Source organism: Choristoneura fumiferana, chromosome Z (genome assembly GCF_025370935.1).
Source record: "Choristoneura fumiferana chromosome Z, NRCan_CFum_1, whole genome shotgun sequence".
NCBI lineage: Eukaryota > Metazoa > Arthropoda > Insecta > Lepidoptera > Tortricidae > Choristoneura > Choristoneura fumiferana.
In genome coordinates, this window is record NC_133472.1 from 38,714,605 (window position 1) to 38,738,400 (window position 23,796).

A 23,796-nucleotide genomic window follows, 5' to 3' on the forward strand; every position below is an offset into this window, starting at 1 on the left:
CCGATTGGGTCAGTTAGAACTGACCGTTTGTAGGCGTAGATTGGCATGACAGTTATTATAACTGTCGTGAAGGATGGTGTATGGCGACCATTATTTAGAACATTTTATTATTTATTGCTGACGAGAGGCATTGATGTATTAGTTGTTGCCCACATTCTTCACCTTTGCCACGCTAGTCTTACAGAACGCGGTATTGCATTTCGTCGCTTATACAACAATATCGCGTAAGCTGTAAGTTAAAAATTGGTTATACTCTAAAATGTACCGAATAGTCTACCGAATGATATAAAACGTCACATGGCCAATTTTTGACTTACGAGCTATTGTTCTACAAGCGACGGTTTGATACTGAAGTGACGTTTTAGTTAAACTCTAATAAAAATGTAAAGATTGATCGAGCAACATCAGCACTAGAACCTTCTTTAAAATTGCACTTCGACTGTTTAATTAAATTAAGATTGGTTTTTTGGAATCTTTTTGTATTTTTTATTTCAATTCCAAATTTTTACTTTTACGGTCATCCCGTAAAACCTAAATTGAAAATACAAACTGAAATATAGATGCACAGAAATAACAGAAAAATAAGACCATCACTGGGAATCGAACCCAGGTCCTCGGTAATCCGTACCGCGTGCTATACCGCTACACCACTGATGGTCAACGGTACCGACACGAATTAATTAAACTTTAAATCTTATTCATTCCTCGATTTCGAGATACGGCACTATTCCCACTTTTTTGAGCACTGAGTGATTTTTCCACAGCTATTTTGTGAATAACTTAAAAACATATAAAACAAATTCTTACTAGTGTAAGGAACGAACTATTGCAATATTTTTTCTCGACAACTGGGCAAAAATCACAAGAATTCGCAGTGCTGACAAAAGGCTGTATAAGGGGCTGTTTCACCATCCATTGATTAGCGTTAACCGACGGTTAAATGTGATGCCGTCTCCGTCTATTCGAACAAAACAAATAGAGACGGCATCACACCTAACCGCCAGTTAACACTAATCTATGGATGGTGAAACAGCTCCTAAAAGTAGTAATAGACCGAAACTTCGAAATTAGGGTTTTCGAAGAGGCGAAATATCGCTAGATGGCGTTAGTATCGTGAGGTCCGTTTGACGTTTGCTCATGATTGGTTAAAAAACTAAATGAGCCAATCGCAAGCAAACGTCAAACGGACCCGACGGTACTTACGCCATCTAGCGATATTTCACCTCTGTGAAAACCCTCATTGCGGCTAAAATAACGTAACGCAATCAATCTTACATTTCACCGTATTCGTAGCGGCTTGTGATATTGGTATGGAGTAAGTTCGAAATGACGACTGCGAATAAGAAATCACATTTGTGAATCTGGCATGCCAAATAAACAAGATTGGCAAAAAAAAGTACCACTGGCTGTAAGTATCGCCAGCATAAAACAATTAAATTTCATTGTGCTTTGATCAGCATTAGGAAACGCTATAAAAGTCGTCATGTTAAATAATATACGTATCATATAAGGTATTCTTACTGCTATGTATAAAAACTTAATTTCATATTATTTGTTGTATTAATTAGTTTTACGGTGACAGTAGAAGAGTTAAGTGTACTTTGTGTTATTGGCACAAGAGTTCATAATTGCCCTTGCATTTAACGTGTTGGTCACAATGGTCTGTTTGCAAAGTAATTAGACAACACAAATATTTTCATCTTCAATGCTGCAACACTAAACATAACCACCAGAACGACTGAAGTCATATCAGTGTAATCGATTAATGATCAATCATTTGGGAAACTGTGGTATTGGAAGCAGCCTTGTATACGTTCACCTTTAATTGTACCCGTAGCTGACGTACTAGGCAAGTATTAGGTTGAAGAGTATGTTAAGCCGAGTTTAGACTTGCACGAAAAATCGTGCAAGTTGCATTACATTGCGGCGCTCGATTGACCACTACAAACTCGTTGGCTTCACGGCCCCGCAATGTAATGCAACTTGCACAATTTCTCTTGCAAGTCTAAACTCGGCTTTACAGCAATAACATTTGAGACTAGCTTCTTGTATTAGCCTAGCTAAAAGGCAGTTCCTTTCCGCAGATGCAGATGGCGCTTACCGTTTAATGCACTCCTAGTGAGCCCACATTACCGATTGAGCGCGATAGATTCAGACCTTGGCAAGTTTCACGAGAGACCTGACAGCTTTCCTGTGGTCTTAGCTAAAGCTATCCTTGTCTTAGCCGCCTAGAGTTTCATGAACAGAATGAGAGAAAAATAATGTTCAATCGTTTCAGGGCATTTCGGTCATTACTTTAGACATGACGGTCAATCCGAGCATTACAAACCAGTTTCCCCTTTCGTAGGAAATATAAGATGTCGGGAACACATATTTATAAAGCCAGATAGAAAACGTGAGAACATTTTACAGACACTTATTTGATAATTTCGTACTTCTGCACTAAAACTTAACAGTACACCTTATCTCTCGCTTATCGCGTAAAACTTTTTGTACTAAAAACTTGAAGGCGTAATGGTTAATTAATTCTAAGTGAGTTAGTGATATTGTTTTTTTTTAACGACCCTGTCTATTTTACCTCAGAGCCTGGTGTCAAAACAGTGCGCTACGTTTCATTTAATCAAGATAGTATGTTTTGCGGTGCTACAGGAAACGAAATTAGGTATTAAATGGTAGACATAAATCATTTCGCAACTTTTCACGTTTTAACTGTTTAACGGAAGCAAATAATAATAATGAATTAATTGGCGCGGGAAACATGTAAAAGAATTCTCAATTTAAAATTAAACCAAGACAAGTAAAGGCACAGGTTAAGGTGTATAATACGTCGATCATAAGAATATGTATAAATAATTTAGTTTTTTAAATGAAATGGAATGTGATTAGAAGAGATATTAATCAATCAGAAAATCTATGATTTTTATAAACCACATGCACATATCTATCTGTTGTAGATATAAATTTGATGCCTCGATTAAATAATGCCTTATGAATGAACAGTAACAGAAAACTAGCCCCTTCACAACACTCATTGCCGTATCAAGAGAGCACTCGAGATACCGCAACGTATCCAAATGTGAAGTACTATATCATTAGTACAATATTATAATCAGAACAAACCAGGAATACGTGCCTAGGAGTGTACACAATAAATATTTTAGCCTCATCTTAGGCGCCAGCATGATTGCCTTTAGGAGGGTAGATTAGATTGCATCTACTTAGGGAGTGTAGATATCGGATAGATATGGTCGAGTCTCATAATCAATCACGTTACTGCAAATATTCAACTACAAAATCATAATACGAGGAAATTCTGTCCTGCGGAAGCAGGATATAACGATTATCTTTCTTGTGAAGTTGTGTAACGATAAAAAACAGTGTCACAATAATACTTAAACGCGAAAGATATTACACCGACTCAGACTGCACCGAAAAATATTTCAACTAATATTCCAAATTCAAAATCACTGTACCACGAAACTCCTTACCGCTAAAGAGTACCGCGAATAATCTTACTAAGGTATTTTGTAACTGTGTTAAATATAATAATACAAACATATAGCTTCTTTGAATTATAATTTTGATTATATATCTAACAAAAGTCCAGATTCATAAAATCAGAAAAAGGGGTACTGCGTGGAACACATGTGCCAAGTGGGTCATGTACTAACCACATCTCTGGTGGAAATCTAGGTGGCGCTCATTTCAATTGTCCTTCTTCGTTTTTAATTGTTCCGTTTACATAGTACTTTGAGAACCAATTAGTTACAATGTCTGCGCTTTCCGCTAACGCTTGCTCCTTTAGAATTTCAAAAGCAGCTGGAATCTCTTTTGGATCCATATAAGCTAGAGCTGGTAAATAACGCATTCTGTGTGCGCAATCGGTAGAGTCACCGTAAATCTTGGCGAAGCCCGCCTCTTGAATGTGCCACCAGATTCTTAGCCTCGTTTGCCTTAGCCATCAATGCGTCAAAATGCCAAAGGAGCGCAAGCGTATAGTTCACGTTAATAGGCCGATTTTAACGGATGTCTTCGTGAAATATGATAATAAGGCAGATTTTGGTATTTTTTTACTTATGGCCCTTTTGTTTATAAGCAGCGAATCTCTCAGTCAATCATTCACTGATTTTCTTTTCAAAGAGTTCAAAAGCAGAGACTAAGACGTAGGTTATAAAGTTTACAAGGTGGACCCTTTTTCTGAAGAAGTAAAAAGGCATTATGCTACCAAAAATCTTGCTCGCTAATCCTGCCGTACAACAGCAGTGCGGCGTGGAGAGTAAGACAGCCCGTGAAATTACTGGCACGTGAGGTATCCCATCTTAGGCCTCTAGGTTGGCAACGCGTCTGCAATACCCCTGGTGTTGCAGATGTTTATGGGCGGTGGTGATCTCTTACCATCAGGAGACTCACTTGCTCGTTTTCCATGCAGTCGAATAAAAAAACAAAAGCATTCGAGGTTGTCTTACAGCAGGTTGCAAGTGACTACTGACCACCAAATTTACAAATACAGACACCTTAGTAGAGCATTCCTGGTTTGTTTAAGTTATCAACCAAAAAAAATTGTTGTTCTTTCACTATGTAATCAAAGAATAGAAAAAAAAAAACAGCAAAAGTTTAAACTGATTGCTAAAAAACAGCTTATTACCACAAACCTTACAAATGCTACAATTCTAAATAATTGACACTTTTTTAGGGTTCCGTAGTCAAAATGGCAAAAACGGAACCCTAATAGTTTCGCCATGGCTGTCTCTGTCCGTCCGCGGCTTTGCTCTGAAACTATCAATGCTAGAAAGCTGTAATTTTGCACAGATATATTTATGTAGCAACTACGCAGACCAAATGGTAGGTTTTTTTAGGGTACCTAGCTGCCATAGACGTAAAGTGGAGGTTTTTTTTGTCTCTAGACTAACCCTATAGTGTGGAGTTCGTATCGTTGGATAGGTCTTTTAAAATCATTGGGGGTTTGCCAAGAAAAAATTTCGATTCAACTGTTGGGCGATAAATTAAAAAAAAATCAGAATGGTAGTTAAGTATATGAAATTTACAAGGAAAACTATAACGGCTAAGTTTGCTTGAGAATTATTAGTAAGTAATTTAAAAGTAAATAGCAGCCTAATGTATAAATTATAACTAAACTTGGATGATTCCGTACACAATACGAAATCCTTAGACAAATATTACTTGATTTTTTAATGAATGGCTACGGAACCCTATCTTGGGCGTGTCTGACACGCTCTTTCCTGAGCCAGTTTTTGTATGATAAAATTAATAATTACGTTGATTTGTAGCACTTGCAATTTTTATGGTACAGGGGGCAGGTCTAAAAGCACTGCGTTGGTTTCCAGTTCATTAAAAAAATGCGTTATAGGTAGAACTTTGTCCATTGGCAATTTAATCTGAAATACCGAATGAGATTCTTCGCATATACACTCTTGGCGTTGCTAAAGCTAAATGGAAATTAAAAAGACCAGTTAGTTTTAAAATGTTACAAAGTACTATCAAAAGCAGTTCAAGCGATTAAAATTGTTGAAAATTAATCCTAAACGAATCTGGCTTGATTAATTTTTAAGCTCCTTGGTCAACAAACTCCGATATTAGCGAAATATCCTGTACTGGGTATGGAGTTGCTAGCGCACTCTATTAGTTTTTTTCTGCTCTAAATCACTAAGCATACTTAATAAGATCATTATCGATAATTTACTTTTAACATCCTAGATCCTAATGTCAACTCGTCACTAATATGAATTAACTAGCTCTCTAATTGTCCTATTTACAATTTGTTTCGTGTTCTAGATAGTTACATTCGCGTAATAAAAAACAGACTCAAAATGTACGCGCTAGTCAGATCGTAATCGTATCGTGAATCGTAAATCCCGCCCGAATTACTTTGGTCAAGTGATTTTCCAGGTTAACACTATCTAAGTTAGTGAACAGGCAAGTAGCGAATCGTAAGCCATTTTACTGTGTAATCTCACGAGCTGTCACATAACATTTAACTTCGCAGGTGCTTAGTAACCCATTGAGACCTAAGATTAAACTAAGTATTTATCAGTGACAGTGGCTAGCCAATTTGCCAGGAGAGTGCTGCCTCGGTGTCTATGGAATAAACAGCTTTAAATTTTAAGCAAGATTCCCATGCGTCTGGCTCGTAAACCATTTAAATATGAAATTTACTGGCGATATTGTAATCAAGGTTTACATTAGTCATAAGTACTTACTGCTCCTCACTTGACCGATTTAAATCGAGCTACGGTGCACGTTCACTGGGAAATTAGGACGAGAAGCGTGAAGTGAAGGTGAATTAAATATTTAATGAATGAACTATTCAATTTCATATTTTCGAATGTGATAAACATAAATGATAAAACGCATACGTAAACGTTCTATTAGGTGGAGGGGGGGATATAAATGAAAAAAATTATAATTGGATCTCGTTGAGTAGATTGAAGGAGTAGGTACTATAAAAGTATAAGTGTAAATCTGCCTGGTCCTACTCCTAGCTTGAATGGATGGAAAGCTATCTCGCTAAAATAGCATGCTTTATTTAAATTGTTTATTTGAAGCGTTGAAAACCCACCTTCTCGGAAGCCGGTAGTTCGGTCTAACTTTAAAAATCCTACCCTACAATAATTTCCTATACTAATAGGTAAGTTTCTCTTTTTACACAGATATACCTCGCATTTCCAGATGAATGTAAGAACTATAATACAATTTTGTACAGAATTGGTTTTGTTAACAGTGGTTTATCTAAGATTGACAAAGTTTCTAAGGCTATGAAGTAATTATACCAGATAATGTACTATGACGATGATGATGATGATGATTGGCGTATCCGTATTAGCGAACCTTTCGATGTCGTTCGCTAAGTTAATGTACTATGATTTGGTACTGTTAAGACCCATACAGTTCATGAGGTTAATGCGAATGCAGTGCACTCCGATCGAGCTATCTTCCGATCACTTGTCTGGTCAAAATTAGCTTAAGAATCTTAATTTCCGCTCATATAAAATAATATAAAAAGACTTATTAAGGAACGATACATGAAAATTCTCAATAAATAATACTTATCAGATAGTCTCATACACTCATGACGGTTAAATGGCAAAATAACGAATAAAAAAGTTACCTAACTAATGATAATAGAGATTTAATCTGGACAACATACTATCCCTTTTCTTGGCAAGTTGAAACAAGTGTACTGAATTCAAGCCTCGTTGGATTCTCGTAGAGCTAACAAAAATAACTAAAAAAAAATACAAAAAGATGATCTAAAATTATGTATCTTATAAGATACAATACCAAGAAAAGGGGATACGTTATGTAGCAATGTGAGCTAATGCTAATCCAAGTATGACAGATTTACCTCAGATCTCATTAGTTAAGATTTTATTCAATAATTCGACCGAGGATCGCCTTTGATCCTTACACAAATAAGTCATCTGATAGCCATTTATAGAAACTATTTAATAGGTACTTCATTCATAGCTCCTTTACACAATGGACCATGGGATGCAACTATGGAATGATCGTAGCGTGAACGAATACACCAAATACGAGTACAGGCACCCGCTGGATGTGTCACCTATAAGCGATCATGACCGCTGACGATTGTTCGTCTATGCTTAGTTATCGATGCGTGTTATGTTGCCAATGCTTCAATAAATAAATAAAAATAAAAAAACGATGCGTGTCAGCATTACAGCAGCATGGCCCATTGTGAAGAGTGGCCATCACATTTGAAGCAGGCGCAGCAAAGTGCACTAACAGCATGGCTCACTGACCACTGTTTTAAATTATGGAAACAGATTTAATTTTAAATGTAACCAGTGGTGCTCATTCGTAAAAACGCGCCGTAATGGCGGTCTATGTAAGACTATGATTGTTTCTGAATGAACCAAAATCGTCTCGTCACATTTAAAAATCTCTTTCCACACATCAAAACACTACTAGACAACAGCTAGTTCGACCATAAAGAATATATCAACACTTAATTACAAAATTTTCGCCTAACATTATTTAATGCTATTGCATTACAGATCCCGGAGCATATTAACGCCTAAAACACCTTGTTATGTTCTGAAAATACGAGAAAAAAAACTGTAATATCTCGGTGTTTAAAAATCATTATGGAAGACTTGACGGGCATGGGTTTGCAATAAGGCGGGCAATATAGGGCTAAGGCAGATACCTACATCATGTTGTTTGAACTGCTCCTATTGGTCTCCAGAATGTGCTGTAGAATTGCCTGAAACATTAAAACAATATGTATGAGGCACAGTCTAAAAAATACTGATTCATTTACCAGGGTGGAACCTGTTATTAATCAATTTCACTATGATTTCCTTGACAAAATTAAAGGATGACAACTTGATATTAGTAGCACTAAGGTTCCACCTTGGTACGTGGTTCAGTTTGTTCGACTATTTAAGGGTACAAGATTAACATAAGGTTCAGCACGCATACTGTTCTTTTGTGGGGCTGACAACAGTAGGTAAAAATGTTTTTAAACAGATTTTGTGGGGAATTATTGTACAGAAATGAAAAAACATGACGATAATTTCCATAATAGCGTTCCTTAGTTTGTAACAGCGTTTAACGCCAAATTGGGTACCTTAAGTTTTCTGGGATGGTCCATGTTATATTTTTATCGATAGTAGTGGACTTATAAATAATGTACTTAGCTCACTCCTGTAGATATATTTTTCTCACTTGCCGTTTTTTTTGTAAAAATAAATTGAAACTTTATTTCGGCAAACCACACGTTTCGTGAGATTAATAGGCTTTGTGCCTTGGTCTGTTTGATTAAAAAAAGAGGTCCTTGACAGCTGTCAGTTGTCGAATGTCGCCGTACAACGATACATACGAGCGTTCGGTCAAACAAATTGAATTATGACCCAGGGTGGAACCTTTTAATAATAAATTTTACTATGATTTCCTTGAAAAATGTATGAGATGTCAACAAGACATTAGTAGCACAAAGGTTCCATCCTGCGTCATGATTCAATTTGTTCGACTGTAGGTACGTACGGCGACATTTGACAACTGACGGCTGTCAATCCGACCTCTTTTTTTCAAATCTAACAGACCAAGGCACAAAACCTATAATCTCACTAAACGTGTGGTTTGCTGAAAAAAAAAAATAAAAATAAAAATACTTTATTTCAGACCAACAAAAGTCCATATTTTTTTAGTATAAATGGTCTTACAAAACTAGTGTAAATAAACTTTCAATTTTTTTTACAATAAAACTGACTGAAAAATAATATCTATATACAGGAATGAGCTACATTACAAGTCCTATCGATAAAAAATATAATATGGACCATCCTAGAAAACTTTCGATACCCAATATTGTCCTCTTATTCTAACAGTCTTTATTTTTTAAAACTGAAAACTAAGGTCCGACCGAGACTGCTTTTTTAATTTCGGCCGAGACCGAGAAAAAAATATATTCTCGGCCGAGACCGAGACACAAAAAATAAGTGCTTTTTTCTATATTTATCATTTTATTATCTTTAAAAAACCGGCGAAGAGCGTGTCGGACACGCCCAAGATAGGGTTCCGTAGCCATTTCGGAAAATCAAGTAATATTTTTCTAAGAATTTCGTATTGTGTACAGAATCTTCCAAGTTTAGGTATATTTTATACCTTAGGCTGCTATTTACTCTTAAACTACTAGTAATTCTCAAGCAATCTTAGCCGGTCTGAGTGGAGAGCCTTGGGGGAGGCCTATGTCCAGTAGTGGACGTCTTTCGGCTGAAATGATGATGATGATGATGAATCTTACCCTTATAATTTTCCCTGTAAATTTGATATCGTTACTATACCTAGTGCCATCCACGAAGACGCATGATTTTGACAAATTTAGACATTGTAATATGAACCACGGCACGCGTCATCGTGAATGACTACCTTTACCATCCTGATTTTTTTCAAATATTTCCACCCAACAGTTTAGATGTTAAGTTGAATATTTCGCAAACAGATCACTGAATCGAAAAATCGTCCTGGTGACCCCGTCAATGGTGTTAAAAGACCTATCTAACGATACCCCACACTAGTGTTAGTCGAGAAAAAAAAACACCTCCACTTTACGTCTATGGGATGGGGTACCCCAAAAAAATATATTTTTATTTAACCACTGTCAGCGTGACTGATACGTATATTCATGCCAAATTACAGCTCTCTAGCCGCGGACAAACAGACGGACAGACATGGCGAAATTATAAGGATTCCTAGTTTACTACGGAACCCAAAAATACGCGTTATGAATGAAAAAAAAAGTTTTATTATGGTTTAGTTAAACTTTCCACCGGGTCCTATAAACAAACTTAATTATCACGTAAATCAAACTACAGTATTACCAAAAACAATCGTTATCGAAAAGAAATGAACGAGGTGTCGCTTGTTACTCTTGTTAGCGGGTGTCAGTAAGCAAGTAGGTAGATACCATACGCGTGAACCCGGGCGGGGCGACCAATCAAATCCCAAAGAAAGCTCATGCCAGCGCGGACACCGCGGTAAACCGCGCGCCAATATTTAAATTCAGTGCCGTCGCGGAGTCTCAGTCGCGGCCGAGAATCTCGGCTGTTTTGGGCCGAGACCGATACCGAGATCTCGGCCCGATTTTTGGCCGAGATTTGTCGAAACCGAGCCCGACACCGAGATCTCGGTCGGACCTTACTGAAAACTATGAAATATTTTTAGTTTAATTATCTGCTTTTTAATCAATTATCTGAACATTAGTGTTATTAGTTTAAAAAAGTAAGGCCTGTTTCTTAAAATTTGGGAAAAACCATTATTATAGCACTATAACTATTGGGTACAAGGTTTCTTAATTCAAATTAATAATTACCTTCTCTTTCTCTCCACACATATTTAATGTGGCTGAGAGGCCATTTAAACCGTTCTTCGAAGCTTGCTGAAAATAAAAATAAGTATTTAAAATCACTCTGCTCAACTGTAAATACGCGATATAATATGATCATTACAATTCCTACAGATCTGTAATCAGGCAATCTTTAATATTGAACGCACTCCAGGTAGGGTTGCCAACTATCTCTTGGGTAAATATAAAAGAGGTAAATATAGTATTTTGATGTAAAAATGCGCATTCATAAACCAAATGCCTAGAGATATTCAGTATTTTGATAATTTCAAATATTTGTATAACTTTTTTAACAAATGTCACATATATATATGATTTTTTGTGAGTATTCCACAATTACGGGAATAAAATGCAGTTTTTATTCTTGTGTCTTAGTAACCGTTGATTTTGATAGGATTAGGTTTAGGTTTTTGGGATTTTTTGCCGTTATTCTTTATTTAACTTATTCATCAGCTATCAGAAAAAATGTGTTTTTGTTGTCCAAAGTGATGTGTTTGTTTCACACTCGAAAATCACTCAAGTCAGACTCGTTGACTGGACCAAAGTTATCGAAAATTAGCTATCATACAACCTCATTAAAGGAATAAATTGAAGTGAAGTATTCATCCTTATATTAGTAGAAACGGGCCATCGTTCGTATGCATCAATATTCATAACACACTGGAACGGGCGGGCAAAACGCTAACCTTACCCAAATAGTACCTACACTTCGTGAGCTCCTAAAGAAACCTTCAGAAGCATGCTTCGGGTACATCAGTACAAAATAAACCTTAGTTTAATACAACGTGTCTTTTTATCGTGATACAAATAAAACAAAATCAGCATTTTCGAAATCTTCCATCGTTAATTCAAATAGTTAATATAAACGATTTCCCGTGATCGGCTATTTACAAAAATACCCTGTTTAAGTTGACTTCCCATGGAAATCAATTTCCGAAAAATAAACTAAATAAATAAGTGGTGGTTTTAACTGCTCTATATAAATCAATGAAAACACAATGAGTGCACTCTTCGTGTGATGTATTGCTACCAAGTCAAAAAGATCCTTTCAATTTCCCCCGAATCCAAAAGGTTTTTCTAACAGCTCACGGACTGTACAGTTGACAGCCCTAGCATCAAGGTCATATAAAAAACTTTTTTTTATATTCCCGTACCCTTAATATTAATACCACTAATCTGTTACTATGAGTACTACACATATTTTTGCATGATATACGGTCGAACAAATTGAATCATAACCCAGGTTGGAACCTTTTAATAATCAATTTCACTATGATTTCCTCGACAAAAGTATGAGATGTCAACAAGACATTAGTAGCACAAAGGTTAGACCCTGGGTCATGATTCAATTTGTTCCACATATATGTTTAAGCCAGACGACAATGCAAGTACAGTCGACCAAAAATACAGCCAGCAGAGAAATCTTGTATTAAATATGATTTTTTTAGCAGAAACTTATTTTATGTGAAAACAGCAATGCAGTTGCAGGTGTAAATTGTATTATTTGCCAGACAGTTCCTTTGGTCGGAGGCATCGCATCGCAAAAGAAAATGTTTAAGGTTATTTATTGCCACGACAGCAGTATTTTATTCTATTTTTTTTTTCTTTTACACTGAGCCTTGTTTTACATTTTTTATTTTTCTTCGTCTGACTGGGGCAAGGGAACTGGCTCATGCATACATATTTAAACGTTTGGGCTCCACAGAAAACCAGCGTTACTGCACATAATGTGCGGCAACATGCTAAGTGGAGACCCTTTTGGGTGTCGTGTCGTTCATCTATTGCTCATTTTCGTTCCTCTACAACAATGTACTATTGTATGACCCGTATTTTCGTATAGCATGCTTATTACAAACATTCATACCGTTTTCAATACCGTGAACAGGACTGAAAACAACGTATTGCTTTTCTTGTGCAACAACGCAGCTTTGTTCCTGAGCTCTTCGGACGATCTGGTCATACTTTCAATTTTTGACTTGTTAAATTCTAATCTGTAATAGAATTTTAAATTAGAAAGTCACAATTAGAAGACGGTACTTTCCTACCAATCAAGCATTCCTAACAAGTTTTAATGCGCAAAATTCCAAAGTCAATTGACTTGTTCATGGGATTATTACAATTTTGGAACAGTTAATAGTTATATAGCAGAATATCTGTTCCAAACATATTTGATATCTTTGGGGTAATAAAAACTGCGGGCAGAGCTGAGAGGCGGCATCCTATTTTATTTGAAATATATTAGATACATAGATAAATAATTAAATTTCTGTTCATTAATATATTTTCGACTTTGATAGCATCTTAATTAATCACCTTTAACTGAACTCACAATCTTAATATCGCTAAAGCATTAATACTGTCAGAATCAACTTGACCAAGACTTAAGTGTTCAGTTTCAAATGCAAGTTACACTTATTCATATTGCGTGTATATGCCGCCATTAAGTAAGTTGTGGGTGAACTGAGCAAGGTATTGAAGGTATACGTAGAAAAATTATGTTTTAACATCCGACCCAGGCAGGCCTATTTCGCGCTAGATGTGAGAAGCGTAGGCCTTTGGAAAGGGGGGAGAGGCCTGTCGGGACGGACGATACTGCCACTAAGGCAGAAACGTAAATTTTGCTTGAGCAGCGGCTTGACCGGTATCGACGCATTCATCAATAGCTCAAGCTACTAAAATCAATAGTGTTTTTTTTAAATGTTATAATTCGCCATAATCTTCATGACGATACAAAAAGAACTCTTAATCATATACAAAAAAGCATCATGCCGCACCGCCATTTTACTTTGTAATCATGCCGATTCGTGTCTAGAGTGAGTTAAACTGGACTTATGAGGGCTTTACATCGAAGCGCAAAATCACACGTGTCCACGATATCTAAAATGGCAGAGCTGTTATAATTCACTTACTTACGTCGTAAGTGGTAAACGGCAATACGAGATGTATTAAAATAGCAAACCTGAACTCCATAGTGTCGCAATTTTTGCATTTTTTTGCGAAGTTTTCTTTGTTGTCGAGGTCGCGCGGCGGGTTGACTGCAGACAAACCAATCGAATATAGCAAGTCGCTTAGCTTAAAGTCAATTCCATAGCGCGCGCCGCTCGGCAACAACAGCTCTTGGTGGCTATCTCATATCTGAATGCTAAAACTGCTTTCGTCTAGTCTTAGGTATCATGAAGGCTGTCTAATTTACTATAAAATAATAATAGCCAAAACTAGAACTGGATTTAATGCAGGTGAAAGCTATAGCACAATATTAGGGCACGTTTTACAACACGTCACCCTCATTTTATGAAAGCTGAGCATGAAATTATTGTTTAACTTTAAATTTATATCATAGAGATAAAAAGAAACGTGTATAGTCAGAAGCTTTAATTGTATTGCGCTCTTGGCACACCTGTTAATACATATTAATTATAGGTATTTATGCCACAGTTATGAATTTTGTTAAGCCGATAAGCACAATGGAACTCTTGACATGGTACAAATAAAATAATTAAAACAATTCACAAATTCGCTTGCTCATATAACACTTGTCGTTTAGCAATAACTTTAAATTATTCATGTATTACTTTTTTTTATTAAAATGTAGTGTCAAAGCCCACTTTAATAAGATGCAGTAAATATACCGAGCGGCAAAAAATCTGGGCCTCAAGTGTATGCAGTAGCAGGTAAATTAGTATGTAGAGTGGGCCAAATTTTGTGCTGCTGAGTATAATTACGCGTAGGAATCGAACCCACTGTGGCTTCGCTAGGCAAGGCCATTTAATTTTCGAATGACAAACACAATAGTAAATGAATTCGGTTAAAAGTACTTTCAAAGCTGAGGGGCTACTACGGAATTCCAAATTTGAAGTTCGTATCGTACCATCCCTCTCACTATCGTATTAAATAACTTAATCGTCAGCGGGACGGTACGACACGAACTTCAATTTTCGATTTTCGTAGTAGCCCTCCAGATGCTTCTGCCTGTAAATATTTAATGGATGTTTCTTTTGATACTTTTTTGCAAATATTTTTTATCTATCTAGATAATAGTAATAAAGACACATCACTTACATGAGCTAGCACTCCATTCTCTTTTCAAGGGAGATGAGATAGCCTGCAGCATATTTCTGAAATCATTCTCGGCAGGTTTAGATTCCAATTTTAAAGTAGGCACACAGCTTATTATAGGCTTGTCTGCACTAGAATTGTAAAAAAATAAGTATGATTAGTTGGTTATACCATGACTCCCATACATTTTATTTGTTATTATGTTACTTACGGTCTGTGCGGTGACACTGGACTTGCATTTTGGTTAATATCTACTGGTGCTTCTGAAAAAAAATAATACATTTTCACTTCTCATGCTCGTAAACGCTTCGTTTTTATGCTGGATCTAGGCGACATAAAATGACTTTTTGTGCATCAATCAAGTCAGTCAAAATAGATCAATAAAACTAAAAAATTATAAGTATAATAGTAATGCATAAACAATAAAAGGTACATAGTAAGTGAACAATTGTTTCTACTGTTGCTATTTCATTTCCTCGCCATCGAAGTGAAAAGCAGAGTGTAAATCTCGAGCAATAAGGTGATTTTCCACCGGCTAGGCGAGACGAGACGAAGCGTGACTAGAATTGAAATGGGCGCGCGAGAATGCATGCAAATTTCCATTCTCGTCTCGCGTCGTCTCGTCACGCCTCGCCGATGGAAAATCACCATTAAACCCATTTTCCCCTCGACGTGTGTATCCACCCTCGTTTTATGCTCTTGTTGTACAATCTACTATAGTATAAGAATTATTTAAATAGCCAATATAGTGACCTTTTATATTACATAGATTGACATGCAGACAAACTTAAACGAAACAAAAAAAGGTTAACTCAAAAAAGCCGGGGTATCATAACGTAACTGAGACTGAACCGAGATTGTAACACAACTGAGAAAATTGTGACGAAAGAGAACTTACAATTTTTAACTTCTAACACGACCAAGCTAAGTTTGCGCCTCACACTTAATAAGAACAGTTAAAAATTAAAAATTCAACAAATAGGAGACGAAAATTTCAGCATTAGCATCTTTCATTCTTTGTCGCCGATGCGCGTCTTACGAATTTTCGTCTCCTATTTGTTGAGTTTTAAAAATAACTGGTTTTGTTAAATGCGAGGTGCAGACATAACTTGGTAGTGTTATATGTTCTGTTCTTCTAACACACTACACTACACTCTTAATGGTGGTTAATGGTAGTCAGTTCATGATCACCTTCCCTGACGACTTTCTTGGCAAGAGTGTGTTGTGGGGGTTCAGTTTTTCTACATCAGTTTAAAATCAATTTTGTTACGGTACATTGTTTTTACTCCCTGTTTATAAAATTAGGTCATTAAAAATGTAAGCTTTACCTTCTGGTGGTGGGGGTGGAGGTGGCGGCAACATGTAAAAAGGTTTCTTCAAATGATTTAAGGCCTGTGGCGGCAGAATTCCTGTTCTGTAAAATTCTTGTTCTTGAAAAACTGTTGCATGAACATATCGGCAATGCGGAAAGGTACAAACGGCATTTTGATAATTTCTACAAAAGGTGTATACGCCCGATAATTGTGATAGGTCACATTGGTGAGCATATTTACAAGTGCCTGCTCTACTGCAGGTACCTCTGATGAAATCTCTGCATATCGTTATTTTAGGTCTATCTGTAGTAGTAGTAGTAGTAGTAGTAGATGTACTATCGGGTTCTTCGGAATTTCTGTCAAAACTTAACCGTGGTGATGTGTCAGCCTGTGATGTTGAAAGATTAGGAGATTCGTGGCCATTTTCTTGGTACTCATCATCAATTATTTCTTCTTTTACAGGCACAGGTATAATTGGAGGACTGTCCGGTGGGGGAGGTTCCAGCGGCAATGGGGGCTGAACAATCTGTTTGATAGGAGACAGCCTTTGTTGTACACTTCTCGGAGGGCTCTCGAGGTTGTTATTTGGTGTAGTCTGTTCCAAACTCCCATTAGGTGGGGATTGGCTAGATGACTCAGAATTATCTATTTTTGATTTTAAAAATTTCTTCATGTTTTTGAAGTTTGGTGAAGGCCGAAACCTGATGTATTGTTCATCAACTCCCAGTCTCCGGCAGTTGTCAAGATCTGTTGAATAAAATTAAGTTGAATAATAATACAGCAACAGATCTCTTAGCTTAAGCCTAGGCCACATGGGTTGCTTTGGTATATGAATTTAGACCTTTTACAAGCTTGCAATGTACGAGTATGTACCTATGTATGTATGTGGGGGTGGAATCTTGGAAGTTTTGGTATGGAAATGTAGTTACGATGACCATCTAAGTAGGTACAGTCAACAAAAAGCTTGTATTAAAAATGAAAATTTTAACAATTAAAAACTTATTTCTAGCTATTAAGAAAATCTCTTTCCACTACTTGTAGCCTTATTCTAAAGATATAAGGTCATATTTAATATCTATGTGAATCCAAGTAAGGATCATTATGTACATATAGGTACATACTTGAATTATAAACATATATAAGCTCTATAAGTAAATATAAAAATATACAAAAAAAAAGTTGTATAGTGTCAGAAATAACATCCTAAAGTTCTGGAGTATACAACTGACGAATTCATGTAGATTTAAGTACATACCATATCCACACCATCCCCATACACAATCCAAGGTTGACTTTGTACCATCAGCCAAATATGTGATCTATCACCCTAAAGTTGATAATCATTTCATCATCATCATCATCATCCCAGCCTATATACGTCCCACTGCTGGGCACAGGCCTCTCCCTCTTGTTCTGAGAGGATAATCATTTGCATGTCATAAAACAATAATGCCAATAGACGTGTCTGTCAACTAGAAAGTTCGACTTTAGCGACATATTCACTTGATAGGAACTTGTTTAAAAATTGATAGACCACTTATTTGGCTGATGGTACCTGTGTCTCATTGGTTGTCATGTCAGTGTTTCTTCCTTCATTTTTGTACAATAGAGGGTTTACATACACACATACACTATAAACTATTTTAATAAAATTATGTGAAAATAAAATAAAATTATCAAATGAAACGGATACAAAATTCAGATCTATTGTCAAGATGACATTAATATCAAAGGCGTATTATAAAGTAATGATTATATCATGGACAGGGATATTTGGAAATAATTCCGATCCGCATTAGCGATCCCTTCAAATAGCGAACCTACTGTGTTAAAATAAAGTTGTGTTAAATACTTGTGATGTATACATATCATTTAATAATATTGTAAATCTGTTTAATAAAAATATATATATACCTCGTTGAGTTTCTTGCCGGATTCTTCTCAACTGAGGTTTTTCGAACCGGTGGTAGATTTTTCTTTTGACATTCATAAGTGCTTGTTATAGCCTAAATTGAATAAAGATATTTTGACTTTGACTTTGACTTTGACTTTATTGTGTTTTATTGTGTTTCCTATTGTGTTATTTAGACCAGTGGGGTGCCACTTACAGAATTCATACAGAGAATATTGGATGTGTAAGGCAGAATGATACTGTGAAAAAAAATAGGCCATGTATTGCGGCACTTACCTATGTGAAGTAATACTTTATTTTATACTACCATAAAACTACTTCTTTAAAAACATTTTTGAATGTGTAGTGATTGGAAATGATAAAATTTAATGGTTCAATTAGAGGTAGAGTTGTGGATAACGCTCATTTCGAGGCCTAAAGACTCGAACCCTTAAGACTCGACTGGACTATATTTGAGAAATAAATTGGCTTATTTTATGCGTGTGGATGCAAGAAACTGTCTTTGCGGGCTTTGAGTAGTTAAGCCTCGAGAGTCTTTAGGGTTCGAGTCTTTAAGCCTCGAATTGATCGTTTTTCACGACACTAATCAAAACCCATGGATGCAATATAAGTAAGTGTTGTGAATTTAAGCTTCGAACTAAAAGTCTCGAGTCGCGAGTCTAGAAGCCTCGACCGTATAAGCCTCAAATTAACAAGTTCGTGTTACAAGCGTTACCTACTGCTTATGAGCTAATGAGCACAGAAACCTCGAGTCTTTGATCCTCAAGATTTAAATCTTCTGAGCCTTAAAGGTTTAATTTAAGTCTATAAAGGTTTGGAGGATTTAAGTTAAAAGCGTTTAACAAGTCAAATCATTGACTTAGATAATTTAAGACATCTGACATTATTTGCTATACACCGTGTTTTTCTTTATTTCCATTAAATTCGGCAGACGCCTCAGTTCATTGATTGATTGATTGACGAGCTCGTATGAACCGGATAATTAACTTAGACATGGACGTAATAAGATATGAGTCAAAAAACTCACTTTTTAGGGTTCCGTATTCAACTAGGAACCCTTATAGTTTCGCCATGTCTGTCCGTCTCTGTCTGTCTGTCCGTCCGCGGCTAAGCTCAGAGACCGTTAGTACTAGAAAGCTGTAATTTGGCATGAATATACATATCAGTCACACCGACAAAGTGGTAAAATAAATAAAACAAAACTTTTTTTAGGGTACCTCCCATACGCTCGTAAAAGGGGGGTGTTTTTTTTCTCTCGACTAACCACGTAGTGTGGTATCGTTGGATAGGTCTTTTAAAACCATAGAGGGGTTGCCAAGATTATTTGACGATTTTTCTATTCAGTGATCTGTTTGCGAAATATTCAACTTTATTGAAATTATTGTTAAAATTGAGCCCCCCCCCTCCCTAAAATCTACTGTTAGGTGGAAAATTTTGAAAAAATTCAGGTTAGTAAATACATCAAATTTACAAGGAAAATTATAACGGCTAAAATTGCTTGAGAATTATTTAGTAGTTTAAGAGTAAATAGCAGCCTAACGTATAAAATATACCTAAAGCTAAACTTGAAAGATCCATACACAATACGAAATCTTTAGAAAAATACTACTTAATTCTTTCGTAATGGCTACGGAACCCTATCTTGGGCGTGTCCGATACGCTCTTGGCCGGTTTTTACAAGCTTTTATTTAGTTTCACATGTCCTATTGTCTGTCTCTAATTAAATCTTGCAAGTTAAATTCGACCAACTTCCAGTAGTAGTAGTAGTAGCTGTCTTGAAATTTGGCATACTTGTACATACATGTAAATTGCGTGACAATAGGTAGGTACAATAATTTGGTAGTGACATCCTGGTAGTCCAGCCAGGATCGTCTCCGCAGGACGGAACTCAGCAACTTTTCATGTTTTAATTATGTTCTGTTGTCGTGTGGCAGTACCACAAATAAAACGGTAGGTTAATCTAATAAACAATAATAAAAGTTGGGATTCAGGCTATTTTTAATGAAAATAAAACAGCCAAAACTCAGCGGATAGAGGAAATTTGGACTTTTTTAACCCAAGCTGGCAACACACGTTGCAATAAAAACTTAGTCTCACGTCTCACCTGATAGAAGCTCCCAGTTCTCGTCTGATTTCGTCGTACTTGGTTAATGGACTCTTAAGCCGAAATTAAATTAAATAATAGCTTTGAGCTAATTACACAATTTTAACTCTTAAAAATTAAATACCTATAGCCTAAATAATACGGCGTTAAGCGAGGAAGTGCGTGTGGAATAACACTTCCAAATTCAAAATTTTATAGTTCTTCTGATCTGACATTGGTGCATCTTGCGTTAAAATAAAGTCAAAAACAAATGCGAAAATTTGAAGCATGCCTCGTGCCTCTGCTTTTTAATTTATAATAATTCCTTCATCCAGCATGCTGAAATGCGATGCCGATGCGTAACAAACAAAATTGGACGTATTTTAGCAAAAATCTTCCAATCCAAACCTCAACAATATTTTTTTTATTTTGGAACTTATTTCAGTAACAACAATAGTGAAATTAAATAATAACATGACAATGCTTTGGAACGTTTTTGCTAAATAAGTCATAGATCCCAAAAGAAGAAATAGGTATAAAAAAACGCCTCGCGGCTAGAACAATAATGCCACAAGTTAAAACTGGAAAGAAAAACGAAATACCAAAAGGTTGAATAAACAAATATGGTTATAAAGTCACCGTTTTTCCGAAAACAAATCATTTTGAAAATTACTGTTAAGGTGACTCTTCTTATTAATCTGGCGAAATCTAGATAAAACACATCTAGATTTCGCCAGATTAATAAGAACTTAGATTCAAGCCATCTTGATGGATAGTAAGATTAGAGGAAAGTGAAAAAATGATTTTTTAATTACTCCAACAAAACTCCTGACTATAGAAACAAGCCTTTTCAGCCTGTTAAGCCTTCGCTAACCAATCAAAAATATCACCGAAGTACCTCAATTATTTAATAATTTGTGACAGTTGCGGTTGAAACTACCCTTAACTAAAGTAACAATTTTGTTAAATAAACTGTCAAAACATGTCACGATGCATGCAACAGATTATGATGAAGAGGTAAAGACAAATGTTCAAGAGGTTTATTAAATGTAAGATAGAAGGCACCTGTAACAATGCATACAAAAACGAACTTAATATAAAAACTAATAGGGACGTTGTAAATAAGCTAAAATGGTACAAAAGTTGTACGACTTACAATTGTGCCTTCAAGATCCCTTAGAGGGTTAATTAAAACAGGATACAAATGTGTGATGAAACTGGTTATAAAACACTGTTATTAACTGCATTGTGAAACTCTTATGATATATGATGGAATAGGTATTGATGTCAAAATAATAAAAATATTTAGCACATTCTTATAGTACGGCTGCTGATCGCAGAATGAATTTTGACATAAAAACAAAGTTCTGAATTTGAAAGTACAGTGGATATTCGAAAACTGAAATTTGAATGCAAATCGTTTATTTATTTGTTTATTGGTATTTATTTCATTACAGAGACACTCAGGCATACGAAGAATCAAAAAAATTAAATTATAATTAATAATATTAATAAGCAAATAAAACTTAACAATAAGTTGAAATTGTTTGAAATGCAATGGCTGGTTACGAAAGTAAATCTTTTACATACAAACACAAGCATAAAACCTATGTATACTTAAAATATTAGGTACAAGGTGTTAATTAAATAACTGAAAATCTCAAATGCCTCAAAAATATTTTTACATTTACGTTAGTTGATTGCATTTATTTTTGAATACCTTCATTTTTTTAAAAGATATATATTTTATATAAACAAACAACTTGAGTGGCTTGGTTCTGCTGGAAAAAGACAGAGGATGGCAAAAGAAAAGATGTGATTATGAAATTGTAAAAACAGCCGGAAATAACTGGATGAGCACTGATCAAAACAAACAAAAGTGGAAAGAGATGGAGGCTTTTTACCCAAAAGGGGCCATAATAGTAAACAATCACTAAAATAATTTATATAAAAAATTATTGTACTGTATGGATAAATAAACCTTTAATAATAATAATAAAATGTTATTTTAAGTCAATAATTGTGCTTCATTCCTAACTCTACACTCATAATATGTGTCAGTTGCGCTTTGATGTTTTTAGAAGAAAATCACACATTGACAGCAAAACATCTAAATCATCATCTAGTATTAAATTATCAAAATAGTATGCAAACTCGCTTAAAACAGTTAATTGGCACCTGTTACAGTTGTAACATTTAGACTGGGCACAATAAAAAAGGGATTCAAGAACACAAACACAACCTAATTTAAAACATAGTTTAATTGATTCTATTCTCGATTCTGAGCAAAGTACTTTCTGGTTTTCAATTATTTAATTAACACCTTGTATAATAACCATTTGCAATTTTTTTTGTTTCTGCAGAAACTGCAATTTTCTGAGATAAAAAAATCCTATATATTTGTCAAGGTCTCAAATTTTGTCTAAATCAGTTCAGCGGTTTATGTGTGAAGAGGTAGCTAACATACTTTCGCATTTTATAATATTAAGTAAGCATAAAATTTGCCACTTAAGTAATGTACCTAGTTGAAGTTAGTTGAGAGCATGGCAGTTTTAAAAGGTTAGTGAAGTATTTGCTGTTCATAAAATTATCACCAAACATGATTTATTTTTATCAGTAAATGGGTGTGTCCCAATTACTACCCTTTTAGATGAGCTCCAGTCTGGGCAAAGGCACAATTTGAAAGAGACTAGGGCCATAAGAAATCATGTTTGTGCTACCTACTTGCAAGCAATGCAACATATATAATACTATTGTTCTTTTGTATGTTAAAATTTGTCACAGTTTTAGGGAATGAACAAAGAAAGGTGGAAAGTCAAAATAAAAAAAATACTACTAAGTACAAGTCTTTCAAGGTAATTTCAGGTGTAGTGTAGCAATTATTCGAGTTTCACTAGAATTACCTAGATACTTGGTTTACATCATTAAGATACCTAAATTATGCTGTGAAATAGTCACCTTTACCAAAAAAATTAACATTTATTAGAGACACGTTCTATATAGGTTTCTGTGTATTATTACTTTTCTAATTTTAACACTATACAGAACTATGCATCTAAAATAGCATTCAACGTTGAAGGTGATTAACCTATTACCTATCGCTATCGTATGTTAAGTAAATCATTCGCATTGGCAAAATGTGACAAGTTACGAAATAATCAAGTGTGCTTAAAATTAGGGTAAAACAAATTGCATTTCAAATGAAAGTTGTCAACGAACCTGACTGTGTATCCTGCATTTAATTACACTTCACTTTTTCCTCTGATTTGAACATAAATATTCATAGGGAACTTAGTTTACTGAACAAACACTTAATATTAATATTGCTTCTTTTCTTTGTGAGGTAATTATTTGCCCGTTCATTAAAGAGAGTTATGACGCGCACTAAAATTTCGTTCGACGACTTGGGCTAGGTACGTACGTTACGTTACGCTAGAGACGAGACGTTCAAGTCGCACAATAACAAACAAAATGGCCGCACGAACCACGCCATACCACAGGAAATTATGTGGGGCTGCGGCTGAGATACTAGCTATGATAGAAC

The 23,796-nt window shown here is 35.5% G+C and overlaps 1 protein-coding gene across 2 annotated transcripts; it reads right to left on the minus strand.

Moving 5' to 3' along the window:
- Positions 1 to 703: 703 nt before the first annotated feature.
- LOC141436500 (uncharacterized) lies at positions 704 to 23,752 on the minus strand. 2 transcript variants are annotated; one of them, XM_074099512.1, is made up of 9 exons: positions 23,472 to 23,752; positions 16,273 to 17,004; positions 15,156 to 15,207; positions 14,948 to 15,003; positions 13,848 to 13,923; positions 12,753 to 12,879; positions 10,856 to 10,921; positions 8,193 to 8,245; positions 704 to 8,076 (listed from the first exon to the last, which is right to left on the minus strand). In XM_074099512.1, the coding sequence occupies exons 1-9, from the start codon at positions 23,488 to 23,490 to the stop codon at positions 8,070 to 8,072; spliced, it is 1,188 nt and encodes a 395-aa protein (XP_073955613.1). In that variant the 5' UTR covers positions 23,491 to 23,752; the 3' UTR covers positions 704 to 8,069. The 2 variants fall into 2 exon arrangements, with proteins under 2 accessions (XP_073955613.1, XP_073955609.1); XM_074099508.1 differs by having other exon boundaries at positions 14,948 to 15,075; positions 23,472 to 23,750.
- Between the last annotated feature and the right edge of the window lie 44 nt (positions 23,753 to 23,796).